General features: G+C 42.6%; 2 protein-coding genes across 16 annotated transcripts in view; one reads left to right on the forward strand and one right to left on the reverse strand.

Moving 5' to 3' along the window:
• JPH1 (junctophilin 1) overlaps nucleotides 1-10,179 on the reverse strand; it is a 120,340-nt gene extending 110,161 nt beyond the window's left edge. For 5 of the 11 annotated variants that reach the window (XM_039524020.1, XM_039524022.1, XM_039524025.1 and 2 more), the window contains exons 1-2: nucleotides 9,640-10,178; nucleotides 2,459-3,215 (exon numbers count right to left, since the gene is read on the reverse strand). In XM_039524020.1, coding sequence (XP_039379954.1) covers nucleotides 2,459-3,215; nucleotides 9,640-10,018 — 1,136 coding nt within the window. In that variant the 5' untranslated portion in view covers nucleotides 10,019-10,178. Of the gene's footprint in view, nucleotides 1-2,458; nucleotides 3,216-8,971; nucleotides 9,378-9,639 lie in introns of those variants that run through there. The other 6 variants (XM_039524029.1, XM_039524028.1, XM_039524023.1 and 3 more) reach the window with 5 other exon arrangements.
• The window catches only part of GDAP1 (ganglioside induced differentiation associated protein 1), a 57,214-nt gene continuing 42,708 nt past the window's right edge, over nucleotides 9,799-24,304 (forward strand). Inside the window, exons 1-2 of one of the 5 annotated variants that reach the window (XM_039524032.1) lie at nucleotides 10,324-10,520; nucleotides 14,114-14,358. The gene's annotated coding sequence lies outside the window, so the exon portion shown is untranslated. Of the gene's footprint in view, nucleotides 9,839-10,279; nucleotides 10,521-14,113; nucleotides 14,359-24,304 lie in introns of those variants that run through there. The other 4 variants (XM_039524037.1, XM_039524035.1, XM_039524034.1 and 1 more) reach the window with 4 other exon arrangements.

Below are 24,304 nucleotides of genomic sequence, written 5' to 3' on the forward strand. Positions count from 1 at the left end.
TGATAGAACCAGAAGCTGCTGGTCCCCTGGAAGGAGGGCCGGGTTGAGAGCTAGCAGAGCAGGCACAGCCGGAGGGCAGTGTCCAGAAGGGATGCTGCAGTACGAGAGTGACATGGGTCCAACTGTGAGGATGGTGGAGACTGAGAAAATAATGGAGTGCGAGACACCACTAATGAAGCTGCACTGCTAAAAGAGCTAATTCCCAAACCAACCAGCAGGAGGCGCTGCAGTGGTTGAGTCTGTACCCTGTTACAACATCATTTACAAACTCTTAAAGATTCTTTAAAATATTACTCTAATTTTTATTAGGAAGCAGTACACTGCTTTAAAATCATCTTTATTTTTCTTTAGATCCATGTTTTTTTAACTTCATAATATACTATGATCTGTTTTATCAAAATGTGTACAGTATGACGCATTTCTTTACTCAACCTACTTTTAATTCTTCTGATAAAACTTAAATTCTTATTCTGGATTTTGTATGTTGTTTTAAAATTAGTTATTGCTTCAATTCTTTGCTAAATGGTTACGCTGCCAAAGGCCTCCCTGACTTCTTTGCAAAATCCAGCTACCAACACTCATTTGAGGGCAAACTGTGTTACCAAGCAGATTTTACCTCTAATTGGATTAGTAGCCCAATAACCTCTTTATGTGTTTGCCACTTAACTGCTTTTCAGTATAAATCACCCACAAATCCAACTTCTTCCATGTATTTGGTACTCACTCTTTACTTATGTGTAGCGAATAGATCTTTTTAAATCTATGCGCGAGTGGCTGTACAATTCAAGCAAAAGTTGGTGTCAGTAGTGGAAGGTCAACTTTAACAAGTGTAATATGGCATATACTCTTTCTAACATGCCAGTCAATATTTCCTCACAGCATTTTTTTTAAAAAGCTGTTTTTATGATGACAGTAAATTGCAAGTAGAGTCTGACTGAGAAAAGTAATTTGAAATGTGGAAAGTTGCCAGAAAGCTTTATTTACATTTATAAAAAATAAAAAAGGTGCCTATCTATTTGCTTTAAGCACCCTTAACAAAACACTTAAAAATCATAAACTGCCTATATTATACTTTAAATTGTGGCAATTCCATCTCAGCCCTGAACCAAAAAACAAAAACATTAAAAAAGTTGAAACAGCCTTCCTTCTTTCCCTGTTAACTACCCTCAAAATTCTGTCTCATTTTCAAACACTTGGGGAAAAGAAAACCCATGACGTTTGCAACACACCCTGAATGTCATCAGATTCTGGTTATTTCAGATCCAATGGGGGAAGCAAGTTTCAAAACTGAGAGTCCCCTCAGAATGCCCTGGCAAGTGGGTCCCTATCCCCATCTAGACTGAGGAGATTCCAGATCAAATGAGTGAAAAGAGGCTCTCTCCCAAATAAGTAGATAGGTCCTGATTCACAAAGAAACTTAGGTATGGTGACATTCAACATCACCATGTATAACTTTTAGGTACTTAGAAAATCACTTGGATTCACAAAGCCTGAGTTGGGCACCTAGATCCCTATACAATGAATGTACAGAGAAATGGGTGCCTCAAAAACAGGATTCATTAAAGCCAGCATGCTAGACAATGCCTCCCGTAACTTAGCCAATGGGAGCTGCCATGCCAAGAGGTGTACTAAGATCTGCCCCTCCCTTTTAGATAGGCGCCTAAGTCTGGGAGGCAGGAATGCTTCTCCTTCTGTGTGGGATTCTCAGCTGCAAACCCTCTCCTGGCATTAGGGGGGACTTGAACTGGGGGGAAGGGAGTGTTGCTAATAAATAGATGTTTAGAGCACAACTGTACAAGTGTGTCTCCTACATTCCAGGTGAGTTCTCTAACGGCTGTCCTGAAAGTTATAAAGGATTCAAGGGCAACTTAGCAGGGGTTCTGTGAATCCCAGTGGGACATGATTCTGGGAATAAGGCACCTAAAGTGCTAATTAGGCACCCAACTTCTTTTGTGAATCTAGTCCTTCAGTGTTAAAACCAACACCTTAAATTTTATCTGAAAACCTGCAGTAAAGAACAAATCCCTAAGCAAAAGTGTAACATGCTTATGGAAAGATATTCCACTTCATAAGCAGGCCATCACATTCTTCACCAGCTTAATTTTCAAGATGGCATATAAATTATTATTCCGTGTGTACAATGGAACACAATGATATATTTTAGTAGTAGTTCTATAGTTTAAGTGCAAGCGTGCAAGACTGATAGTATATTTCTGAAATGTGCAAGTAATACTTCTCTCAAGTTATGGTGGCAAATTCTACGCTCAGGTTCATACATGCAACTTCATTAAAGTCAGTCAAAATGCACATATGAAACAGAGCTGAACTTGGGTGCCCATTGAAGACAACAATGTGTACTCAAACTTTTAAGAGCCTCTGTCAATATAATTTACTGCAAACAATACATTTTTGTTGCTACACACGAAGTGGCAAAAGCATGCATTTTGCAATTACATACCTTGAAGATGCAATTTCCACTTTGGTTCTTGCCATAGCAGCTGCCCTTTGTGCACCCTCTATGGCTCTCTCCACTTTTTCTTTAGTTTTGGTGTTTCTTATTGGTATAAGTTGCTTCCTTATTCCACGGACCAAAACATTGTTTTTATATTTTCCCTCTTCCTTTGTGCCATCTGGAAATATGGTGCATCCATATCCATGCCTTTTATTATTTAGCCATTCTCCTTCATATTTCATACCATTTGAACGCTCACTAATACCAAAACCATTGCGCTTGTCATTCTTCCACTCTCCCATGTACGTTTCTGTTGTGGTGGCATCAACATGGTCTTCCATAGGGCAATAATCACAGTCACCATCTCCAAAACTAATCGTAGAGTTGGCATCACTAGAACTAATTCTGCTCATAGCAGCATCACTCCTGACAGAGCTACGTTTGCTAGATATTGATGATTTAGATTCAGATTTTCTAAGTTTTATACTACCAAGAAGGGATCCTCTTCTGAACAAGCCTCCTCTTTTCTTACTACCCATGGCTTCCGGTTCACTGTGAAAATTCAAAACAAACCCACCTCTTGTTCCAGCTGGGCTGTCTGAAGTAATGTCATGCAGAACAGTGCCATTGCTCTGCTCACTACGAAGTGAGACTAGAGATGTTCGGAGGGGTGAACGGATCACAGTTGCCATGCCATAAGGTACACTTTGACGTACACCATATCCGTGCCGCATCCCTCCTGTCCACTGTCCCTGGTATGTACCTTTTAAAAGAATAACCAATGGAAACAACATTTAAGAAGCAATTCAATTACAGAGGAACTGATGCCAACACTATAATAGTATACCTACAGCCAGCTATTTTATCAAACATTTTTGGCAAAATTTCATCAGAAAAGGCAACACATATTACATGATAAAAAGAATCCTAGAATAGAAAAATATTTTTCAAACTTTTTAAAAAAAATATTCTGCTGTTTAATAAAAATTTAGCATTTCAAATTAACCCAGTACTAAGACAACTAAAAATCCAGTAGTGTCCAGTCTGATTTTAATCTGGGTCTCTCAACAAAAAGGCACTCCTAATGGTTTATTGCACAATGACCTCTTGCACACTAGTGTCAAAATATATTTTAACAGGAAAAAAAAATCTAATTTTGCTGAGATGCCAGGAATGAAACTGTAGTATATTACCTTTGCCTCTTCTTACTCCTTGTGAAATTTTGGCATTTACATTTTTTGCTGCCAACATATATTTCACTACCATGAATACTTAATAGCTGTGTTCTCTATAAAATCAATAACTTCCCTGTAGGTTGTGTTTCATTTCAGACCTTTATTCTATTTGTAGCAAGAGAAATACTGTATTATGAGACATCCACAAAGAACCCGGAAAAACAGCATACATCTTATCCTGAGGTCTGATCATATGCAAAAGTGCCAGTGAAATCAGTGGGAGATCTGCTTAAGAAACAACTGAGTTCAGGTTCAAAGACAACATGTTCAAGGCCTAATGAAATTTAGAACAATGATGACTGACGAGACATGGAAAATAGTTTTGCTTGTAAATTTTGTTTTTATATTTAATTAAATAATTGCATTACTAAATTTGTGATGAGGCTATCAGACCTAAGGCAGAAACTTCAAGTTTCTCTCACTATTCACTTAAATATGAAAAGAATTTGAAGTTCCCTCTCATTTGTGCTCATCTGTATGTAATTAGGACAGACCAATGGCAGAATAGCAGAGAATTAAGGGATACCATTTTAGCTGTACCTGAATATGTTATGTCACAGTCTTAACACTGATTTTTTTTTTAAAATGGAAACAGAAGAGGGAGTTGCATAACATTTGAAAAGAGGCAGTAACAGATATCTGTGTGGTTGATGATGTACTGCCTGGGGTTAAAAAAGTGAATTCAGGTTACTCCCTGGTACATGGTTGTCTCCTTAAGAACATAGGAGCTACCATACTGGGTCAAGACCAGTGGTTCACCTAGTTCAATATCCTGCATCTGACGATAGCCAATACCAGATGTGTTAGAGGAAAGTGCAAGAAACCCCACAATAGCCAGATTTGGCCCCCAAGAAGTTCTTGTCCTAATCCTTAAAAGTTAGAGATTGATTTAAACCCTGAAACATGGAGGTTCTATCTCCCTCTCTCCTCCTCCTCCTACCCTCCACCAACTGCCCAAAACACTAACATACACAACTCTGGATATTCTTAGAAAAGTACTAAGAAGAAACTTTTTAAAATATCTTGTTTGATTGTAGTCTGTTAGCTGCATAACACATTAAATTGCTCTTTAGATAAATATATTTGACATTTTGAAGTCAGTGATTTTCTGTAAATGCTTGCATTTGTCAAATGCCTCAAATTTTAACATCCCTTAAAGTTTATTTTGAGTAATTGTTTGAAATTAAATCTCAGTTTTATGTACATAGTCCAGTTTGGTTATGCATTTGTGTGAAAATTACTCATCAATATACAATATTATTACCATTTGCCACTTATCATACCTGTCTGAACATGCTAATTTAAAAGCATCAATTTATAAGCTTTGTCACAAAGATTTTTTTAACCAATTTATATTTCATATAATGTTAAATAAGCTCAACAATAACTATTTAGTGTTAAAATATTCTAGCAAGTGAAGGTTTTCCTTTCTAACAGATGGCTGCTGACATCACCAGTAAGCAACTTTCTTAGATTCTCTCTCCCTCTCTGTATCCTAGATACCTGCTGAAGCACTGGTTTTTAAAGCTGCTGAATCTAGAAACATGGTTATTTAGAAATACTCAACATATGGAGCAGGGCAAATAAAAAACATGAGCATAATACATGGATGTGGTCTGTAAATAGTTTTAAAAGTAAAGTCTTTTTCTTGACACTTGTTACTTTAATAAATATTTTTCCTGGAAATAAATGTATGAATATTCTAGCACAGCTGAAGCTATATTTTGCCCCCACTTCCATCCATGTGATTACGAAAGGTGTACCTTTAGAACCCAGAGGGGAGAATCTGGCTACAGCTGTTTTGCTGCTACATATATCAACTGTCCAATTTGTTATGCCAGTAATAACTGTTCTGTTACTTTAAAATAAATACACTTCACTCTCATTTAGACTAGGCCCCATTACACCATGTTGGCAACCCACCACGTGGCCTCTTTATATTGCCAGAACAGTGTAGATCAGAATCAGGTCCACTCTATGTAAATAAAAAAAGTTATCATAAATATCAAAGCTAGGATGGTAGGCAGTTTTTCTTGATCATACAATATTTTTGTTTTGAAAAGGGAATGCAGAAGATCAAACACATGTAACAATTATGACGTATGTTTTTCACTTCTTTGTAGGAGAAAATGGAAATGGTTATGATTTGCCCCAGAGAGCATTAAAACCAGGACAATTAATTTACTCTTATGTGCTTATCAGACTCTTCTTTCTACTGGGACAATGAAATCAAGGCCAGCTCCTTATTTAAAAAAAAAGAAAAGAAAAATTAGCTAACGAGGAAGTGGAATATTCTATAAATCAAACATGGGGGGAGGGGAGGGGAAGGAAGAGAATAAACAAAAACACCATGCCATGGATATTTCATCTGATTTGCGTGTGTGTAGTTTTGCAGTGCACCAATTCTCAAGGATTCAGATATTTGGCTGTAATTAGGCATTAAACAGAAAGGTATCCCTCTTTATTATTACTAGGCGGTATCATGTAGAAAAGTGTCCACTCTTGCATTAAGTTTTACAGCTATATTCAAAATATATTCCATTTAAAATGTTTGCTGAAAGCATACATATACATAAATGTGGAAACAATGGTCTTACATAAATTATAGTTGCATCTATTATTTCCAAAGTGAAAATTTAAGAAGTTGTTAGAGGAGTATGATTTATCCATAATAACACTGTAATATAATTAAAGGCTAACATATTCAATAAACAACATGATCTACAAAAAACTTAACAGAAAGCTTTTGGTTCCTGTTCATTTAACTATAACTGATTAGTTATTATTAACTGATAACTAATTAGTACCACTGATAGTGGCTTTAAGGCTACCATTGTAATTACCAAATGATTTAAAAACTGCATGTGTTCCTCAAAGAAACGAGCTACAACTGGGCCACACAGCAAAATAGTTGAATTCACTACAGTTAAATTCACTAACAGTTTTGGATGGTCCCAAATTGCATTTGTCAGCAAATAACTGTTGATCTAAAAAGTTTACCTAGCTCTAATTAAAACCTAAATTTATAACCTTTTCCATGGAGATTTAGTTGAACACCAGTTTAAAAAGCACATACACACAATGGACTGTATTATGCTGTGGTGCAGATGAAAATTAAAGGAAGTTTTGTATGCAGACAGAGAGCAGAAGAAGTTTGCTTGTTGCCAGTGTTTGTTATTTCTATACTTATATGTACATCCCTCTCACACTTACATGCTTTAAGAAAAACTTTAAGAAAAATCTGTTTAGATTCTTTTTTAAAATCACTACAATCTAAGTATCAGTACATATATAAACTTATTTCATTATGCTAGTGTTCTCCAGAACAGCAAACAATGGCCTGCAATTACAAGCTACTTTAAAAACAATAACAAGCCAGCAAAACTCGCCAACACGCAATGCACAAGCCGACTCAGCATAAAACAAGCCCAATTTCTGCTTATTTTGAGCAGCTTTGGTATATGCTCAGTTTGTTTGTAGTAACAATTCAGATATTTTTCTCATTTGCTGCTGTGTTGTTTGCAGTGCCTCAAAACTAAGGCCCTGACTCTGCAGACACCTAAGCATGTGTGTAACTTAACTCACATGAGCGGTTTAAAATCAACAGGAATGCACATGCTCAAATATACTGACATGTTCTTAAGTGTTTGCAGAATTGGGGCCTTAGCAATAGATATACATTAACAGAACAAAAATTCTTAAGATAGGATAGTGTGGATTTTTTTAATAAAGCTACTGACTTCCAAACTATCTATGAAGACAATTGTCTTGTGAATTACATTCTGCTTCATTAAGAGGGGGAAAAATGGATTCCCACAGTTACCCTAAAAAAAGAACAGTGTATGTTAATTATTGAGAAACCTATTTCTAACAATAATGAGCATCCTAATTTACTTTAAAAATATGGCTACAATGAATTATACTTGCCATCAGCCCTTTTTAAACTTCTAATCCACCAGAAAAACAAACAAAACAATCTTACAGTGCAGTGAAAGTAAACTAAAACTCTGATCATGTTTTAGAATTAATTAAATAAAAACATGCATGTACCCTCTAGGCAGAGACCAAGCATGAAAACTTTCAGCCCCCAGAGATCACTATGAGCATGTGAAAACACGTTTTTTTAAAAATCCCAACGTAAAACTATAAAATCAATCTGTTTTATAAAGTAATGTATTTTAACTTTATTATAAAATTAATGTTATGGTCTCACTAAATTTTGGAATAAAAAGCTTCATTTGTAAGTGTGGGGCTCAACTCCCCATTAGCACATGGGCATCCATTCTTTGATGCATCTCTTTCGGGTTTGCCCACAAGTCACAAATCAAACTTCATGTAGAAACTGATACACAGCATTACTTAAGAGGCCTGAACCAAAGATCTGTTTTTAAGTCACAAGGAAGGCAGATTTTATATGTTATCTATTGTTTTGCTAAATTACACTTCTTGCACAGCACTCACACACTTTCACACAAATCTGAACTTGCCAAATGTACGTGATAAATGTTAAACTAAGTAACATTTTTTAAAGATTTCAGCTCTAAAAAATTAGGCCAGATTCTCCCCTTACATTGGGATAGATCAAGTAATTCCATTAGTCACTGCTCTCGCTTTTACACTGCTGTAACTCCAAAAGCTACAGCAGTGTAAAATCAGCGTGAGAGCAGAAACAGGCCCATCTGTCTTTTGTATGGTGCTTGAAATGACACATGTACACTACAATTAAATGAAACTGTGCAACTGTGTAAGCTTTACTCATGAGTCACCTTGCTGAACCTTAACTTGATATGCTAAATATGATGCTAACCTTGATATGCTAAATATGATGGCAGAAGTCACAAAATATGGGAGAGTTTTTAAGAAAGGTTGGGTTGGGTTGGGGGGGGGGTTGTAAGGGAAAGAAACAGCAGCTGGCCTTATTTCAAAACATGATTTGTATTTAGAATCACATGTGGGTTTTTTTTAAGTTACAATATTTCTGTGTTAATTAAATAAGCTCATTTTATAAAAATGTAGGTGGGTCCAAGATTGATTACATCTAATAATGTATAATCTCTTTGGCCACTGTTAGCTTTCTTGAGACTTTATCAATATTGTTTTCCCATACAATCTCTCAAAAGTGAGTGAGATTTATTTGCCAGTTTTCTCTCTGATACAATATGTAAGTGTTGCTAAATCAATAGAACACGACCTGTGAAACCTCCAGCAGTTGTACAAAGAACAGGCAAAAACCAATGTTTTCAAGCAATCGCAATTTATTTCTAATGCTTAGGAATCTGCAAACATTTCTACCAGCTGGTGAAGGAAAAACGATAGCCCTGGGAATGTGGAACTTTTAAAAGTGAAACAGCTCATAAGTTTCATCCCCTCTTCATTTATCACTCCAATGCAGCGTTTCTAACAGGATAATTAATATTAACCCTAGGTCACCTGCAACAGTGTAACCAACACTTTGTTTTCATTGCCCTAATGAGTGTAAAGCAACGTAGCTTCCTTTATGAACCTTCCTCCATTCCGCTCGGTGTCACATTAGGTCCAGCTCTAGGATCGAGGCCTCACTCAACTCTCTGTCAGCTGGCTGCAGTTTCAACCACTGACAATGGGGAATCTGCTCGCAGGCTCAGCAGCTGCCCCTGGCAAAAGATGCACCGCTCCCGCGGTTTCAATGCGGCCCTGCTCGCGCGCGCAATCTATGCACAAAAGGGGGGGGGGGAAACTTTGTCAAGAGTTGAGACTCCTCCTTCCCCTGCGCCTGCCACTGCCTCCTGGCAGCCGTGCCCCCGCTGGGTCCTGTGCGCGGGCGGAGCAGCTCCTGCGAGAGCCCAGGCGCCCGGGGCTGTGTGCGTGGGGCGCGCCAGGTGGCAGCGGCGGCACACGTGTGTGCGCGCACACACATGCAGTGCGTGTGGCCCGCCAGGCACGTTGCTCCCCTCCCTCCCGCGGGGCGCTCACCTCCGTCCCCGTAGGTCTCCACGCCGTAGCCGTCCTGCAGCCCGTTGCTCCAGGTGCCCTCGTAGCGGGCCGGGGTGGTGAGGCTCTGCCGCACCCCGTAGCGCCCCTTGAAGCCGTGGGACCACTCGCCCCGGTACATCCACCTGCCCTTGGTCTCCACGCCCAGCCCGTGGCGCTTGCCCTGCGCCCAGTAGCCCTGGTAGGTGTTGCCGCTGGGCCAGGTGTAGCCGCCCACCACCTCGAAGCCGTGGGACCAGGAGCCCGCGTACTCGCCCTGCCCCTTGGGCCCGGTGCAGATGCCGTGCCCGTGGGCTTTGCCCTCCTCCCAGCCGCCGCAGTAGGTGCCGCCATCGTCGAAGTCGAACCTGCCGCCCGTCATTCAGGGGAGCGCGGAGCGAGCTCGGCTCCTTCCGTCCGCTGCTGCTGCTGCCGCCACTGCCGGGCTCCGGGCGCTGCGCTGCGCTCCCCGCGGCCCCTCCGCTTCCAGCGCCCCGCGCGGCAGGACTGCCCGGGCTCCTCCGCCGGCGCCCCGGAGCTCGGCGCCGGCGCCGCCCCCCGCCCCTCCCCCGCAGCCCGCCCCTCCTCCCCTCACACACCCGGAGGCAGCGGCGCGCGGCGGTGAGGGCAGGAGCCCGGCACCCCCGGAAGGGTCCCCGCCCGCGCTGTGGGTGCAGGGGTGAGCCGCGCGTGGCTGGAGGCGCGTGTAGGGTGAGCTCTGCTTGGGTGCCAGCGTTCCCCGGGGCAGGTGCGTTGGGCGCACAGAGAGCAATGCGGGATGGGTGCCTGTCTGTGCGCGAGCATCGGGCTATGCAGGGGTGTATGCTGGCTGCAAGCACAGTATGTGGGAGAATACAGCTGTGGCTCTCTGCGGAGATTTGTAGGTATGTGTTAATAGAGCTTTGTAGTTATATAGTATCTGTAGCTGTCTGCGGAAAGGATACAGTGTGTTCGGAAGTGGGTGTGGGGGTGCATATGTGACTGTAAATGTTTACACATGTGTGTTTATAGATAATGCACAAAGAGGATCCTGGGGGCAGCCTCTCTGTCTTGCAGGTGGTAGCAGTGTCCCCCTTTAGAGGATGGTTTAACTTTACCAACACGCTCAAACATATTCCAAGTTTATAATTCTTCTTTTGTACTTCTCAGAGCTTTAGGGGTGGTCCCAGGAGCTAGTGTTGTCTGAGTAAAGCTAAGCTTTATCTCATCCTAAACAGCATAGAAGACCCACCCTCGCTGTGGTGCTAATGAACACTGTGCCAAACTGACAATAGTTGCAGGAAGTGAGGTCTAGGAGTATGGGGCACAGGATACTGTAGTTGTAATTGTGATCTTTCAAAGACATAATGGTTGTCACCTTTTAAGAAGTCTCATTATGCCTTTAACTTGATGGTCGTTGGATGACTGGATAGCTTCAAATACTGCCAAGCACTCTTCACCAGACATTTGGTAATCAGATAAAAATATAAGGGAAGTGACAGGAGGTGGCACAAACACTGGACAAGATTTAGTGGAGAAGAAACAGAAATCGTGGTTGGTGATAGCTCAGAACTGCAGGGATTGATGTTTTCTGAAACCTTAGTTTCACATTCTTTTAAAGTTACAGACGGGTTGAAAGAACATTTTAAAACAAACTTTTCACTGCAACGGGTGTTTGGGGAGTGGGAGAGTACATATACATCTCATAATTTCCTCAATTTCATCTCCTGTGATATGTGACCTCCTACGCTGATAGAGCAGAATAAAGAAAAAGTGGTTTGATTGGGGGGCTTGGATCAGTGTTCATGTCACAGTCCCCACCATCAGTACCTGGCCCAAGCTGGGAAGCTAATGATGCAACCAACAGACCAAATTTGGTGATGAATCCTGGTCACGTGCCACCTGAGGCATGTTGCGCATATGCTAAGAAGTGTTTTGGTTAAGCACTGTCTAAAATAAACTATTAATAGAAACTACAGATTATTATAAGCAAAAACCTTATTAATGCAAGGTGAAAAAATTGGAAAAAAAGTCAGGAAATGAAAGAGTAACAACCATGACACATACATTAAGCTAAATTCAGCCCAGGAGTAAGCCAGTGTAGCTCCATTTTCTTAAGTCTACAGTAACTGAAAATACTGCACCTATATAATGTTGCTGAGTTAACTCTACTGTTCAGGCTTTCTTTCACAAATTTACAACCTTATGGTTGTACTGAGTTGCACAATTGTAATGCAGTTTGACAAGTAATTATGAATGAATATAATTGTTTCTAACTTTATTAAATATTTTTGCCTAATGTATCAGAGGTCTGTTTCTTACTGAGGACTAGATACCCGTGACATTTCAAGCTGTGAAATTCAGCTACGGCTTTAATCGTGAACAACAAAAAGTGGTGGATTTTTTTGTCATTCATGTACTGGGGACTATAATTATTACCTAGTGCCATAAGAGTACACTTGGCTCTTGAATCACAGAAGAAAAGGTCCCATCTGCAAGGAGATTACAGAGTACTAGAGAGTGATACTATAGTAAGTGTAGACTAAACTATGGAAGCTGGAGAACAGTGGTGACTATTTTACAGGAGACAGCATGCAAACCATTATTAATGCTAGTAGTCTGATTGAAATCAGTGGGACTACTTGTATAAGGAATTTTTGCATTAGTAAAAATTGGGCACTTAAATTCCTTGCTGAATCAGGGCCTAAGCATGCATCTAACGTCAAGGATTTGTGTAGTTCCCCCTACTCATGTGTTTAGAGTTAAGCACATGCTTAAGTGCTTTGCCCGACTAGGGCCAGAGAGCTCAGCACTTTGCAGGATCAAGCACCTAGGATCCAGTTAAGCAAAATATTTAAATACATTCTTAAATGCTTTGCAGAATAGGTATAGACTGCTGAATTGGGGCTTATGTGAGCAGTTTAAAACCTTTGCGATCATCAAAGCTGTATTGCCACATGAAGCCAGATCCTTGGCTGTGGCTGAGTAGTACACAGCAGCGGTTGTGGACGCCAGGGGCTGGAGGAAAGGAGTAAAAGTGGTATAAAAGCCTTTATATGAGAAAACTCAAAGACAAGTGGAAAATTCTTTCCTGGCTTCATGGTGGCAGACATCATTTTTATGTTATCCAAGTTAATAAATTTACACATATATTTAGTTATGACTATATTTAACACAATTGAATGATGTCTGTTTGCTGTAGACAGGAACATATCGCTTTGTACAAATTGAATATCACATAGATTAGTCACAAAAGTGTTACTGTGTATGCTGGCATGTCAACACCATAGGATTTTCTGCAAAAAGAGAAAAAACGACAAATGTTATTAATACGTTAAGGAATTTGATGGGGTGCTTACCCCACACAAGGTCTGGAGAGGTTGAAGTGGCTAGGCAGGCCAATTAACTGCCCAGGATGCACCTGAAGAAGGAGACAGGGAGCAGGCCACTAATTGGAAATGAGCTCAGTTGGGCAGGAACAGGAGGGGCCTCTATAAAGTCCAGGAACTATGAGCAGCAAGGGGGCTGCAAGGAAGTAGTGTACAGTCACTCTGTGAGGTGGGAACTTGGGCTGGCAAACCCAGAAAGAGGGAGAAGCTAGAGAGGTAGGAAGAAGCACAGGAAAACAGCAGCAAGGGGTAGCCTGTACAGACCTTGGCTGCTTGTTATAGGGTTCCTGGGCTGGAACCCAATGTAGAGGGCAGGGTTCTCCTACCAGCCACTAGGGAGTGGCACAGAGCACTGGAAACACCAGCCAGAAAGCTGGTCCAGTAGGACTTTGACGACCCTGGAAGTGAGGACCTTAGTGACTTGAGGGCCAAGCCATGAATAGGGAGCTGCAGCTCAGGGAGGGGGCTCTAGGGTGAAAGAGATGACATAGAGAGGGCCTTGTAAGAAATGTAGTCAGGAGGTCAAGGGACATATATTCCTTGAGAGTATTGATATGGAGACGTCCAAGGCTGAGGAAACTATCCAGCTACAGAGGACTGCTATCACACCACTGGGGAGGAGGATATGGCTCTGTCACAGGGAGGTCACTGGCAGCTGGTTACTTCTGGCAGCAGGCAGTGCTCCACCCCTACTCCCAACCCACCCACGATGGTGATTGAAAGTCGATATGCTGCCCTTGCAACGAGTGATGAGGAATCACCCCCAAAAGTAGAGGAGGAGAAGCCATGTACCCCCAAGGCTGGGAGGATCACAGCCAACACTCCCAGGAGGAAACGTAGGTTAGTGGTGGTTGGTGACTCTCTTCTGAGGGGGACAGAGGCACTCATCTGTTGCCCTGACCTGGCATCCCGAGATATATGCTGCCTGCCAGGGGGCTGTATGTGAGACGTTACAGAGGGATTGTGGAGGGTCATCCGGCCCTCTGACTACTACCCCATGCTACTCATCCATATGGGCACTAATGATACTGCAAGGTATGACCCTCAGCAGATCAGAAGTGACTACAGGGCTCTGGGAGTGCAAGAGGTGTTCTCTTCGATTCTTCCAGTCAAGGGTAGGTGCCCAGGCAGAGACAGATGCATCCTGGAGGTGAATGCCTGGCTGCGAGGATGGTGTCACCAGAAGGGCTTCAGCTTCCTTGACTACAGGATGCTGTTCCAGGAAGAAGGACTGCTAAGCAGAGATGGGGGTCTACCTATCGAGGAAGGGGAAGAGCATATTTGGATACAGACTGGCTAACCTAGTGAGGAGGGCTTTAAACTAGGTTTGAAGGCAGGTGATCAAAGCCCATAGGTAAGTGTAAGCTGTTGGTCGGGGCTCAACTCTCCGGCTGGCGGGAGGGGAGCCACACCGACTCGCTCCTTGTCCCCTCTAACTGGTGGGGTGGCAAGAAATCAGGGTTAGCACCGTCTCACGTCTCAGGCCCTCTGGATCAGGGGGGGCTGAATAACAATAGTTCAATATAAGCCCAGGCCCTCTGGAGCAGGGGGCTGGGTGACAGCAGTTCAATATAAGCCCAGGCCCTCTGGAGCAGGGGGCTGGGTGACAGCAGTTCAATATGAGCCCAGGCCCTCTGGAGCAGGGGGCTGGATAACAGCAATCAGTCTCAATATGAGCCCAGGCCCTCTGGAGCAGGGGGCTGAACACAAGGCACCCAGTCAAGCAGTGTAAGCCCAGGCCCTCAATCAGGGCGGGGCCGCACAATAGCAGTTCTACGCCCAGATCCTTACAGCAGGAGCTGGGCAACACCAGTTCAATATAAACCCAGGCCCTCTGGAGCAAGGGGCTGGGCAACAGTAGTTTACTACAGCGGTTCAGTTAGGGCTCAGGTCCTTGCCTCAGGAGCTGAGCAATTACAGAGTTAGTAAGCCCAGACCCTCTGGTCCGGGCGGGGCAACAAACCATAGTCCACAGGACTCAGGCCCTGATGTCAGGAGCTGAGCAGCGACAGCAACTCAGGTTAGTGCAGGCGTCTCTGTCTGTGCTGGGGTGAGGGGGAGACTGCCAACCGTGAGTGGGGTGGCAGGGGGGACACAGGCCCACCCACTCCACTGTGTCCCAGCCTGGGGCCCTATTAGCGGCTAGCACTGCCGCTGGTCAGTGGGGTCCTGACCGAAACACACTGACATGGGCACCTCGGTGCCTATAGCCTGACAGGGGTCGGCTATCCCCGGGCTACATTCCATTTCCCCCTCTACCGGTACCTGCTCCTCGGTCACCGTGAGTTCGGACCAGTCCATCGGCATGGGGTCTGCAGGACCAGGGCTTGGGGGCAGGTCCAGCAACTCCTGCTGGAAGTCCGGCCAGGCTGCCTCCGATGGTTCCTCCGGATAACAGCAGGGCGGAAGCGGCGGCGGCGGCTCCTCCTCGTACCGGGCGGGAGGAAGTCCTGGTGGCTGCTCCGGGTTCCGATCCCGGGGAAGTTCCGCGGGTTCCTCATTGTACCAGGCGCGGGGCAGTGGGGGCCAGTCCTGATCGCCACCTCGGGTCCTAGAGGGTTCCCAGTCTGGAGCTCCCGCCGGTACGTCTGCTCGCGGCGGTGGCAGGCTCCTGACTGAGCTTTGGCGTTCTCCTTTTCTACTTCCTGTCCCGCCCCTTGACTTCCAGGGGGCGGGGACAGGAAGTGATGACTCAGCCCACTTGGGCGTCTGGGAGGGAGCTCCCTCTGCTGGGCAGGAGGGGAGCCACACCGACTCGCTACAGTAAGACAAAACATGGAGACCTGGGAGAAGGGTCGGAATTTGGGGGGAGCATGAGCTGTTATAGCAAGGATAAGAGAGAGATGACAGAAGGGCGCGGGGGGGAATCAAATCAGTATCTTAAATGTCTGTATACTAATGTGAGAAGTATGGGGAATAAGCAGGAAGAACTTGTAAATGAACACAACTGTGACGTAGTTGGCATCACAGAGACTTGGTGGGATAATACACATGACTGGAATATTGGTATAGAAGGGTACAACTTGCTCGGGAAGAACAGGCAGGGAAAAAAGAGAGGAGGTGTTGCCTTATATATTAAAAATAGATTCACTTGGACTGAGGTTGACATGGAAATAGGAAACAGACTTGTTGAAAGTCTCTGATTAAGGATAAAATAGGTAAAAAAAAAACAAGGGTGATGTCATGATAGGGGTCTACTACAGACCACCTAACCAGTGAATGAGGCTTTTTTTAAACAACTAACAAAATTATCCAAAGCACAGGACTTGGTGGTGATGGGGGACTTCAGCTAGTAAGACATCTGTTGGGAAAATAACACAGCAGGGCACAGATTATCCAACAAGTTCTTGGAATGTATTAGAGACAATTTTTTATTTCAGAAGGTGGAGAAAGCTACTAGGGGACAGGCTGTTCTAGATTTGATTTTGACAGATAGGGAGGATACTGGTTGAGAATTTGAAAGTGGAAGGCAGCTTAGATGAAAGTGATCATGAAATGATAGAGTTCATGATTCTAAGGAATGGTATGAGGGAGAACAGCAAAATAAAGACAATGGATTTCAAGAAGGCAGACTTAAGCAAATTCAGGGAGTTGGTAGGTCAGATCCTATGGGAAGCAAGACTAAGGGGAAAAACAACTAAAGAGATCAAACTAGCTAGAGACATAAAGGGTAACAAGAAAACATTCTACAAATACATTAGAAGCAGAGGAAGACCAAGTACAGGGTAGGCCCATTACTCAGTGAGGGGGGAAAAAACAATAACAGAAAATGTGGAAATGGTAGAGGTGCTTAATGACTACTTTGTTTCGGTTTTCACCAAGAAGGTTGGTGGTGATTGGATGGCTAACAGTGAATGCCAGTGAAAATGAGGTAGGACCAGAGGCTAAAATAGGGAAAGAATAAGTTAAAAATTACTCAGATGAGTTAGAGGTCTTCAGGTCACCAGGGCCTGATGAAATGCATCCTAGAATACTCAAGAAGCTGACTGAAAAGATATCTGAGCCATTAGCTATTATCTTTGAAAAGTTTTGGAAGACGGGAGAGATTCCAGAAGACTGGAAAAGGGCAAATATAGTGCCCATCTATAAAAAGGACAACCCAGGGAATTACAGACCAGTCAGCTTAAATTCTGTACCTGGAAAGATAATGGAGCAAATAATTAAGCAATCAGTTTGTAAACACCTAGAAGATAATAAGGTGGTAAGTAACAGCATGGATTTGTCAGGAACAAATCATGTCAAACCAACCTGATAGCTTTCTTTGACAGGGTAACAAGCCTGGCGGATGGGGGGAAGTGGTAGACATGGTATATCTTGACTTTAGTAAAGTTTTTGATACTGTCTTGCATGACCTTCTCATAAACAAACTAGGGAAATGCACCCTAGATTGAGCTACTATAAGGTGGGTGCATAACTGGTTGGAAAACCGTTCCCAGAGAGTAGTTATCAGTGGTTCACAGTCAGGCTGGAAGGGCATAATGAGTGAGGTCTCACCGGGATCAGTTCTGGGTCTGGTTGTGTTCAGTATCTTCATCAATGATTTAGATAATGACATAGAAAGTACACTTATAAAGTTTGTGGATGATACCAATCTGGGAGGGGTTGCAAGTGCTTTGGAGGATAGGATTAAAATTCAAAATGATCTGGACAAACTGGAGAAATGGTCTGAAGTAAATAGGACGAAATTCAATAAGGACAAATGCAAAGTATTCCAGTTAAGAAGGAACAGTCAATTGCACACATACAAAATGGGAAATGACTGCCTATGAAGGAGTACTACGGAAAGGAATCTGGGGGTCATAGTGGATTACAAGCTAAATATGAATCAACAGTGTAATGCTGTTGCAAAAAAAAAAAAGCAAACATCATTCTGGGATGTATTAGCAGGACTGTTATAAGCAAGACACAAGAAGTAATTCTGCTCTACTCTGTGCTGATTAGGCCTCAACTGGAGTATTGTGTCCAGTTCTGGGTGCCACATTTCAGGAAAGATGTGGACAAATTGGAGAAAGTCCAGAGAAGAGCAACAAAAATGATTAAAGGTCTAGAAAACATGACCTATGAGGGAAGATTGAAAACATTTTGGTTTGGTTAGTCTGGAAAAGAGAAGACAGAGAGGGGATATAACAACAGTTTTCAAGTACATAAAAGGTTGTTACAAGGAGGAGGGAGAAATAATATTGTTCTTAACTGCTGAGGATAGGACAAGAAGCAGTAGGCTTAAATTGCAGCAAGGGAGGTTTAGATTGGACATTAGGAAAAACTTCCTAATTGTCAGGGTGGTTAAGCAGTGGAAGAAATTGCCTCAGGAGGTTGTGGAGTCTCCATCATTAGAGATTTTTAAGAGCAGGTTAGACAAACACCTGTCAGGATGGTCTAGATCAGGGGTCCCCAACCCCCGGGCCGCGGACCGGTACCTGTCTGCGGCCTGTTAGGAACCGGGCCGCGAACCGACCCCTAGCACATCAAGCGGCGTGTCTCCGGCGGGGCCCCTGAGCCCCGCCCCCTCAGAGCCGCGTGGTGAGGGGGTGGGGCTGTGAGCTCCGGGCTGAGCTCAGCTGCCTCCGCTCGGCGTGGAGCTCCCAGCCCCGCCCCCTCACCACGCGGCTCTCAGCGGGACGGAGCTCAGGCCCCACTGCAGACACGCTGCAGCTGTCGGGTAAGGCGCTGAGGCTCCGGGTGAGGAGGGAGCCGGGGGTAAAAGGCTGGGGCCAGGGGGGTTGACTAAGGGGCAGGGAGTCCTGGGGACAGTCAGGGCACAGAGAGGGGGTGGAGGTTGGGGGGGCGGTCAGGGGGCAGGGAATGGGGGGGTTGGATTGTGGGTGTTCCGGGGGGGGTCTGTCAGGACTCAGCAGGGGGGGGAATAGGGGTTGGGGCAGTCAGGGGACAGGAAGCAGGGGTGGGATCCCAGGGTGGTGGGGGTCAAGGAGCAGGATGGGTCGGGGATTCTGAGGGGGGCGGGCAGTCGGGGGGGCAGGAAGTGGGTGGGGGTCAGATAGGGGGCAGGGCTCCCACTAATTCTGCATTATGGTCAGTTGTATAATTATTTCATTATATATTACAATAATAATAGAAATAAAAGTACACAAATAAATGTAATGCGCTTGAATCGTCCCAAAACCATCCCACAGGTCTGCGGAATTTTTTTTTTCTACGAAACCGGTCCCTGGTGCCAAAAAGGTTGGGGACCACTGGTCTAGATAATACTTAGTCCTACCATGAGTGCAGGGGACTGGACTAGCTGTCCTCTCGAGGTCCCTTCCAGTCCTATGATTCTATGAGCACATCACTGGACATCAGCAATACCAGGAGAGATGAGCTGAAGTGCCATTGAGAATCAAAGTCAGGAAAGTAACTACCAGTAAATTACTTCTCTGTTGGATTGTATTTACTGAGGGACAACCTATCCTAGATTCTCAATTACTGAGGGACAATCTACACTCGTTGCTATATTTGCTTTCCACATGCCACTAACTTTTTATGAGTGATGTATTCAAATATTTGGATGCTAAAATTTGTAACTGTATCATTACATTTATTAGCCTAAATGTGGGATATTGCAAATTACGTACTATACATATTTTATGGCTTTTAAAATCAAACTTTTGGATAATTTAAGCATTATACCCAGATGTATAGACACTCTTTCCTTAACCTGTGTATTAGATATTAGCATTAGGTTTAATAAAAAAAAAATTGGTGTCAATCTCTTCTTTGTCCTGAATGATCTTAATAGTGGAGTAACACAGACTTTTTAAACTTTTAATGTAAATAAAAAGCACTGGATTCTTGTGTCTAGGCTATATTCAAAGAAATTAGGTTTCCCTGCAGTGACATCATGCAATAATCTTTTCATTATGATTAAGGCATATTATTGTTTGTTGTCCTAGGTTAGATTAAACTGGTTTTTAAAGATACATTAGATTTTCTTTAATTTTTCCTTCTTCATGGTCAGGGCCAGCTCCAGGGTTTTTGCTGCCCCAAGCAGCAAAAAAAAAAAAAAAAGCCACAATCGCGATCTGCAGCACTACCGCCTCCACTTCAGTCTTCAGCGGCGGGTCCTTCGCTCCAAGAGGGACTGAGGGACCCACCGCCGAAGAGCTGGATGTGCCACCCCTCTCCGTTGGCCGCCCCAAGCACCTGCTTGCTGGGCTGGTGCCTGGAGCCGGCCCTGTTCATGGTGCCACTGCAGGGCAGATTTAAGGTTGTTTGTAAGTGCCTTTCCATACCTTAACATATGGATTTCTGGTAAGTTTAACCTTAACTATGAATTTCTTTGGCTTACAATCATAGAATCATAGAACTAGAAGGAACCTTCAGAGGTCATCTAGTCCAGTCCCTTCACTCAAGGCAGGACTAAGTATTATCTAGACCATCCCTGACAGGTGTTTGTCCAACCTGCTCTTAAAAATCTCCAATGATGGAGATTCCACAACCTCCCTAGGCAATTTATTCCACTGCTTAACCACTCTGACAATTAGGAAGTTTTTCCTAATGTCCAACCTAAACCTCCCTTGCTGTAATTTAAGCCTACTGCTTCTTGTCCTATCCTCAGTGGTTAAGAACAATATTATTTCTCCCTCCGCCTTGTAACAACCTTTTATGGTTGTTGTTTATGTACTTGAAAACTGTTGTTATATCCCCTCTCAGTCTTTTCTTTTCCAGACTAACCAAACCAAAATGTTTTCAATCTTCCCTCATAGGTCATGTTTTCTAGACCTTTAATCATTTTTGTTGCTCTTCTCTGGACTTTCTCTAATTTGTCCACATCTTTCCTGAAATGTGGTGCCCAGAATTGTGCTTTTAAAGATGGAGGTGTGCCTTTTTACTGATTTCAGAAGTTACCCTTTCATTCCTATTGAAGGAGGCAGCTGCGTTTTGGTGATTGCATTTATTTTAGAGACGTTAGCACATATAAAAGGTGTGATTGCTTGAAAGCTCTGGAGGCTGAAATCCTCAATTTAAGCACAGAAAAGATTCAGAGCTAGCAGTTGTAGTGTGAATTTTCTCAAATCTTTCCACAGATGTGACTTGGGGGAGAGGGTATTTTAGATTTTGTGTCCATTCATCATCTAGTCTCTGAATTCTATTATATAAGGGCGCCAGTTATAGTGTGGGGGGGGGAATTGGGAGTTTTTCATTTGTCTGTCTTGCCATATCACCTTAATATTTGAGTTCCTTAGAAATTAACATAAATCCCAACTAACACTGTACACCTGGACCTATAATTCTTCTTTGTCTTGATCCCACTGAATTATTAAGCTTCCATTTATAAATAGCTTATAAATGGGTTAATAAATAAATTATAAATTTTAATAAATGGTTAGTCAACTGTTAGAGTCCAACAGGTCCATAGGTATCTTATAACCATCTGTGACATCCTGTCCTGGTTTGCTTATAACCATCTATAACACTTACTAATCATGTCTATGTCATGCTTATAATAGCTATTAATCATTTATGAACCTTTTATAAACTGTTTATAAATGGAACTTAATAATAAAGTGTGACTGCCTTCTCTCATCTCTTCCCATGAGGAGTGGGCTTTTAAACAAATCCTTATTATACTAGCAAAACTATAGCAGAGAGATGGATCTTGCATTACGTCTATTGGCAACTGGACAGAGACTCACTTTTCACAGGAAAGCAGGCTTTGAGAGCCATCAGGTGATGGTAGCAACCAAATGTTGCCAATCTGTCTTAGATTTGAACTCATAAAACAGAGGAGCAAGGCAGCCTGTTACCAATCTGTTGAACAATTTAGTTGTTTTTTTCTTAGAAAACTAGGTCGATAGTGTTTGATGTCACCCAGGTGGATCAAAAATGCTCTAAAACACTGTCCAATCAGATTATTTTTAGTGTGTATTACTGAGGGAAATACTGTATAGAAAGATATTTAAAAGTAAGTGTTAGACTTGCAAGTAACTTTCCCACCAGTAAATTTTGTTTGTTTTTTATTTCATCCTATCATGCTTGGAGTGAGTGTTGAAAGATGAGCAGCCAAGCGGTGGTCAGCCAAAGGGAGAAAAGCGTCATACAGCCCCCAGAATAGCAACAACCGTAAATATGGTCATGCTGTTCCTCCACTCAGATAGACCCAGATCACATTTACAGCACGCATTGGGTCCATTGGCTACCAGACATTCAGGAGCTTTGATGAAACATTTACAAATGTAACTGCAGTTAAGAAGACCTTATTCCAGCGTCAAACAAGCTGACATCAAGCAAAAGGAGGAGATGTGATCACGGGCCACAGTGCGCAGGCACCATACAGTCTATGGGGAGAAAATTTTTTAATCACCAGCTGGTTCAATGCATCAAGATATGAACTGTGTTCTTGTTCCACTCACATCTACATGGGAACTTGCTGTTATTTGCAGCTGACTCATGGCCACTGAAGCACACAGGTTTTGCATAATGAGAAAGGTGGACTGCAAAGTGATTCTCTCTCTGTGACTGTCTTATGTTTTATATAATGCCTATCACAGTGGCATCAAGGTGCCTCACTTAATGAAGGAGCAGAAAATCCCAGACTGAAAAGGTGTTTATTTCACTGTTCTCTCATATATTTAAAAATATCCCATGAAGTAAGACATAATATTCTGCATGATCAGTGGCACACACAGTGTATGAGAAGGAGTGGTTAAGCTAGTTCAGCTGGCTGGGAAAACCCTGTTAACTTCTCAGATTTAGAAAAAGGGGATCTTTTTTCCAGGTTCCAAAAATGACCTCTTACTTCTGTATACAAAACTCTACTCATCATTTTCATGTGATTCCCCCAACCTGACTCTGCTGTTAACTCGCAGTTAATTTCTATCCTAATTTCCATGCTTTGCTTACCCGAGACTATAACGTGTAAGTCAAATTCTGCGCTCATTTACACACTATCTAGCTCCTCGGAACTATAGGGGATTGCACATGGTAAATCTGGGCATTATTTGCCCTGTAGCTCTATGCCTATCTTCACAATTTGAAAAGCTGGTTTCAGTCCTTTTGCAGCTTCTCTGCTTTGTTGGTTTCTTCTGCCCACCCACTATGTCACTTGGAGTGTTACTGGAGTAGGTTTGTTATTTCAGACACATACCAACGCCTGCTGCACTCATTTCTCCCCTACGGTCTTCCACAGGGCACAGAGTCAACTTCATACTTTCATTTGTATCAGTTACACACACAGGATCTAAATTCATCCCTTCCTCTATATAGCCTAATATTTTCTGTCCGATGATAACTCAATATATACTAAATAGTATATCTGGTTGCTTTTTTACTATAATTTTCAATTTGTTTTGGTGGAATCAATGTATTTCTCTCCTTATGGAAACCTTGCTGAGACAAACATGATAAAGGAAGTGTGTTTTCAGAGCAGCAGTCCAATGACGCTATTTAGTTAAGAAAAAATCATGCCATCATATTGCAGTCCGTGCCAAAAGAACATAGACCACTATTCAGTGCCCAGTATCCACTGCTGCCCAAAACCTTATCTTGTCCTATTTATACTTTCACAACTGAGGTCTTGTTTAAGAGCTGGGTGAATATTGTATTTGCTTTTTAAAAAAAAAGAACAAATTTGCTTCAGCGCTGGCTATGTGCCTATTGTGTTTATTTGCAGAAAACATATTTTAAATTCAGATGTGAATTGACTTCTGCTGGAAGTACTTGTGTGTGCTCATCCAATCAGGGAGCAGAAACAACTGACCATTCAGGACTAAGCAACGCAGCTCAAATTTCAAATGTTGACTCCTAAATACTTGCAGAGAACTATTTATGATCAATGGATAGAGTAAAAAAAGATTAATATACAATAGAATCTTTTTTAATATGGGACCACACTGAGTTGACTTCTGTAAAATTTCACTAGTTTACACAAGCTACTGATGTGATCCTATGTTTTGTAGCATTCACTATATCTAATTAAAAAAGTTAAATCACTAAAAAATTTGAGAGAATATTTAACTGATTAAAAAGGAAGTTGCCATTTTGGTAGTCTAATGAAGAATAGCATAGAGGGAATGTCACTCCATTTGAATGTCTAACAAAATAGAATTCTAACATCTGGCTGAATAGAATGGAACTTGCATTATAACAACGTTGAAAGTCTCCTGGTTTTTTTTGTTGTTTTTAGCATAGAAAATGGAACTTTTTCCCTTGAGGCCTGCATAGACAGGACCTCCTTCTGGGAAAGATCAATAACATAGCTTCAATAAGAGATAATTATGGAGGTAGTCAAATAGCAAGAGCAACTCATTAAGTGTAACAAAAGCTAATTTGTTTTTTATTTAGTAAATATTTATGTATAAGAT

The sequence above is a fragment of the Mauremys reevesii genome, linkage group 2, assembly GCF_016161935.1.
Source record: "Mauremys reevesii isolate NIE-2019 linkage group 2, ASM1616193v1, whole genome shotgun sequence".
Classification (NCBI taxonomy): Eukaryota; Metazoa; Chordata; order Testudines; family Geoemydidae; genus Mauremys; species Mauremys reevesii.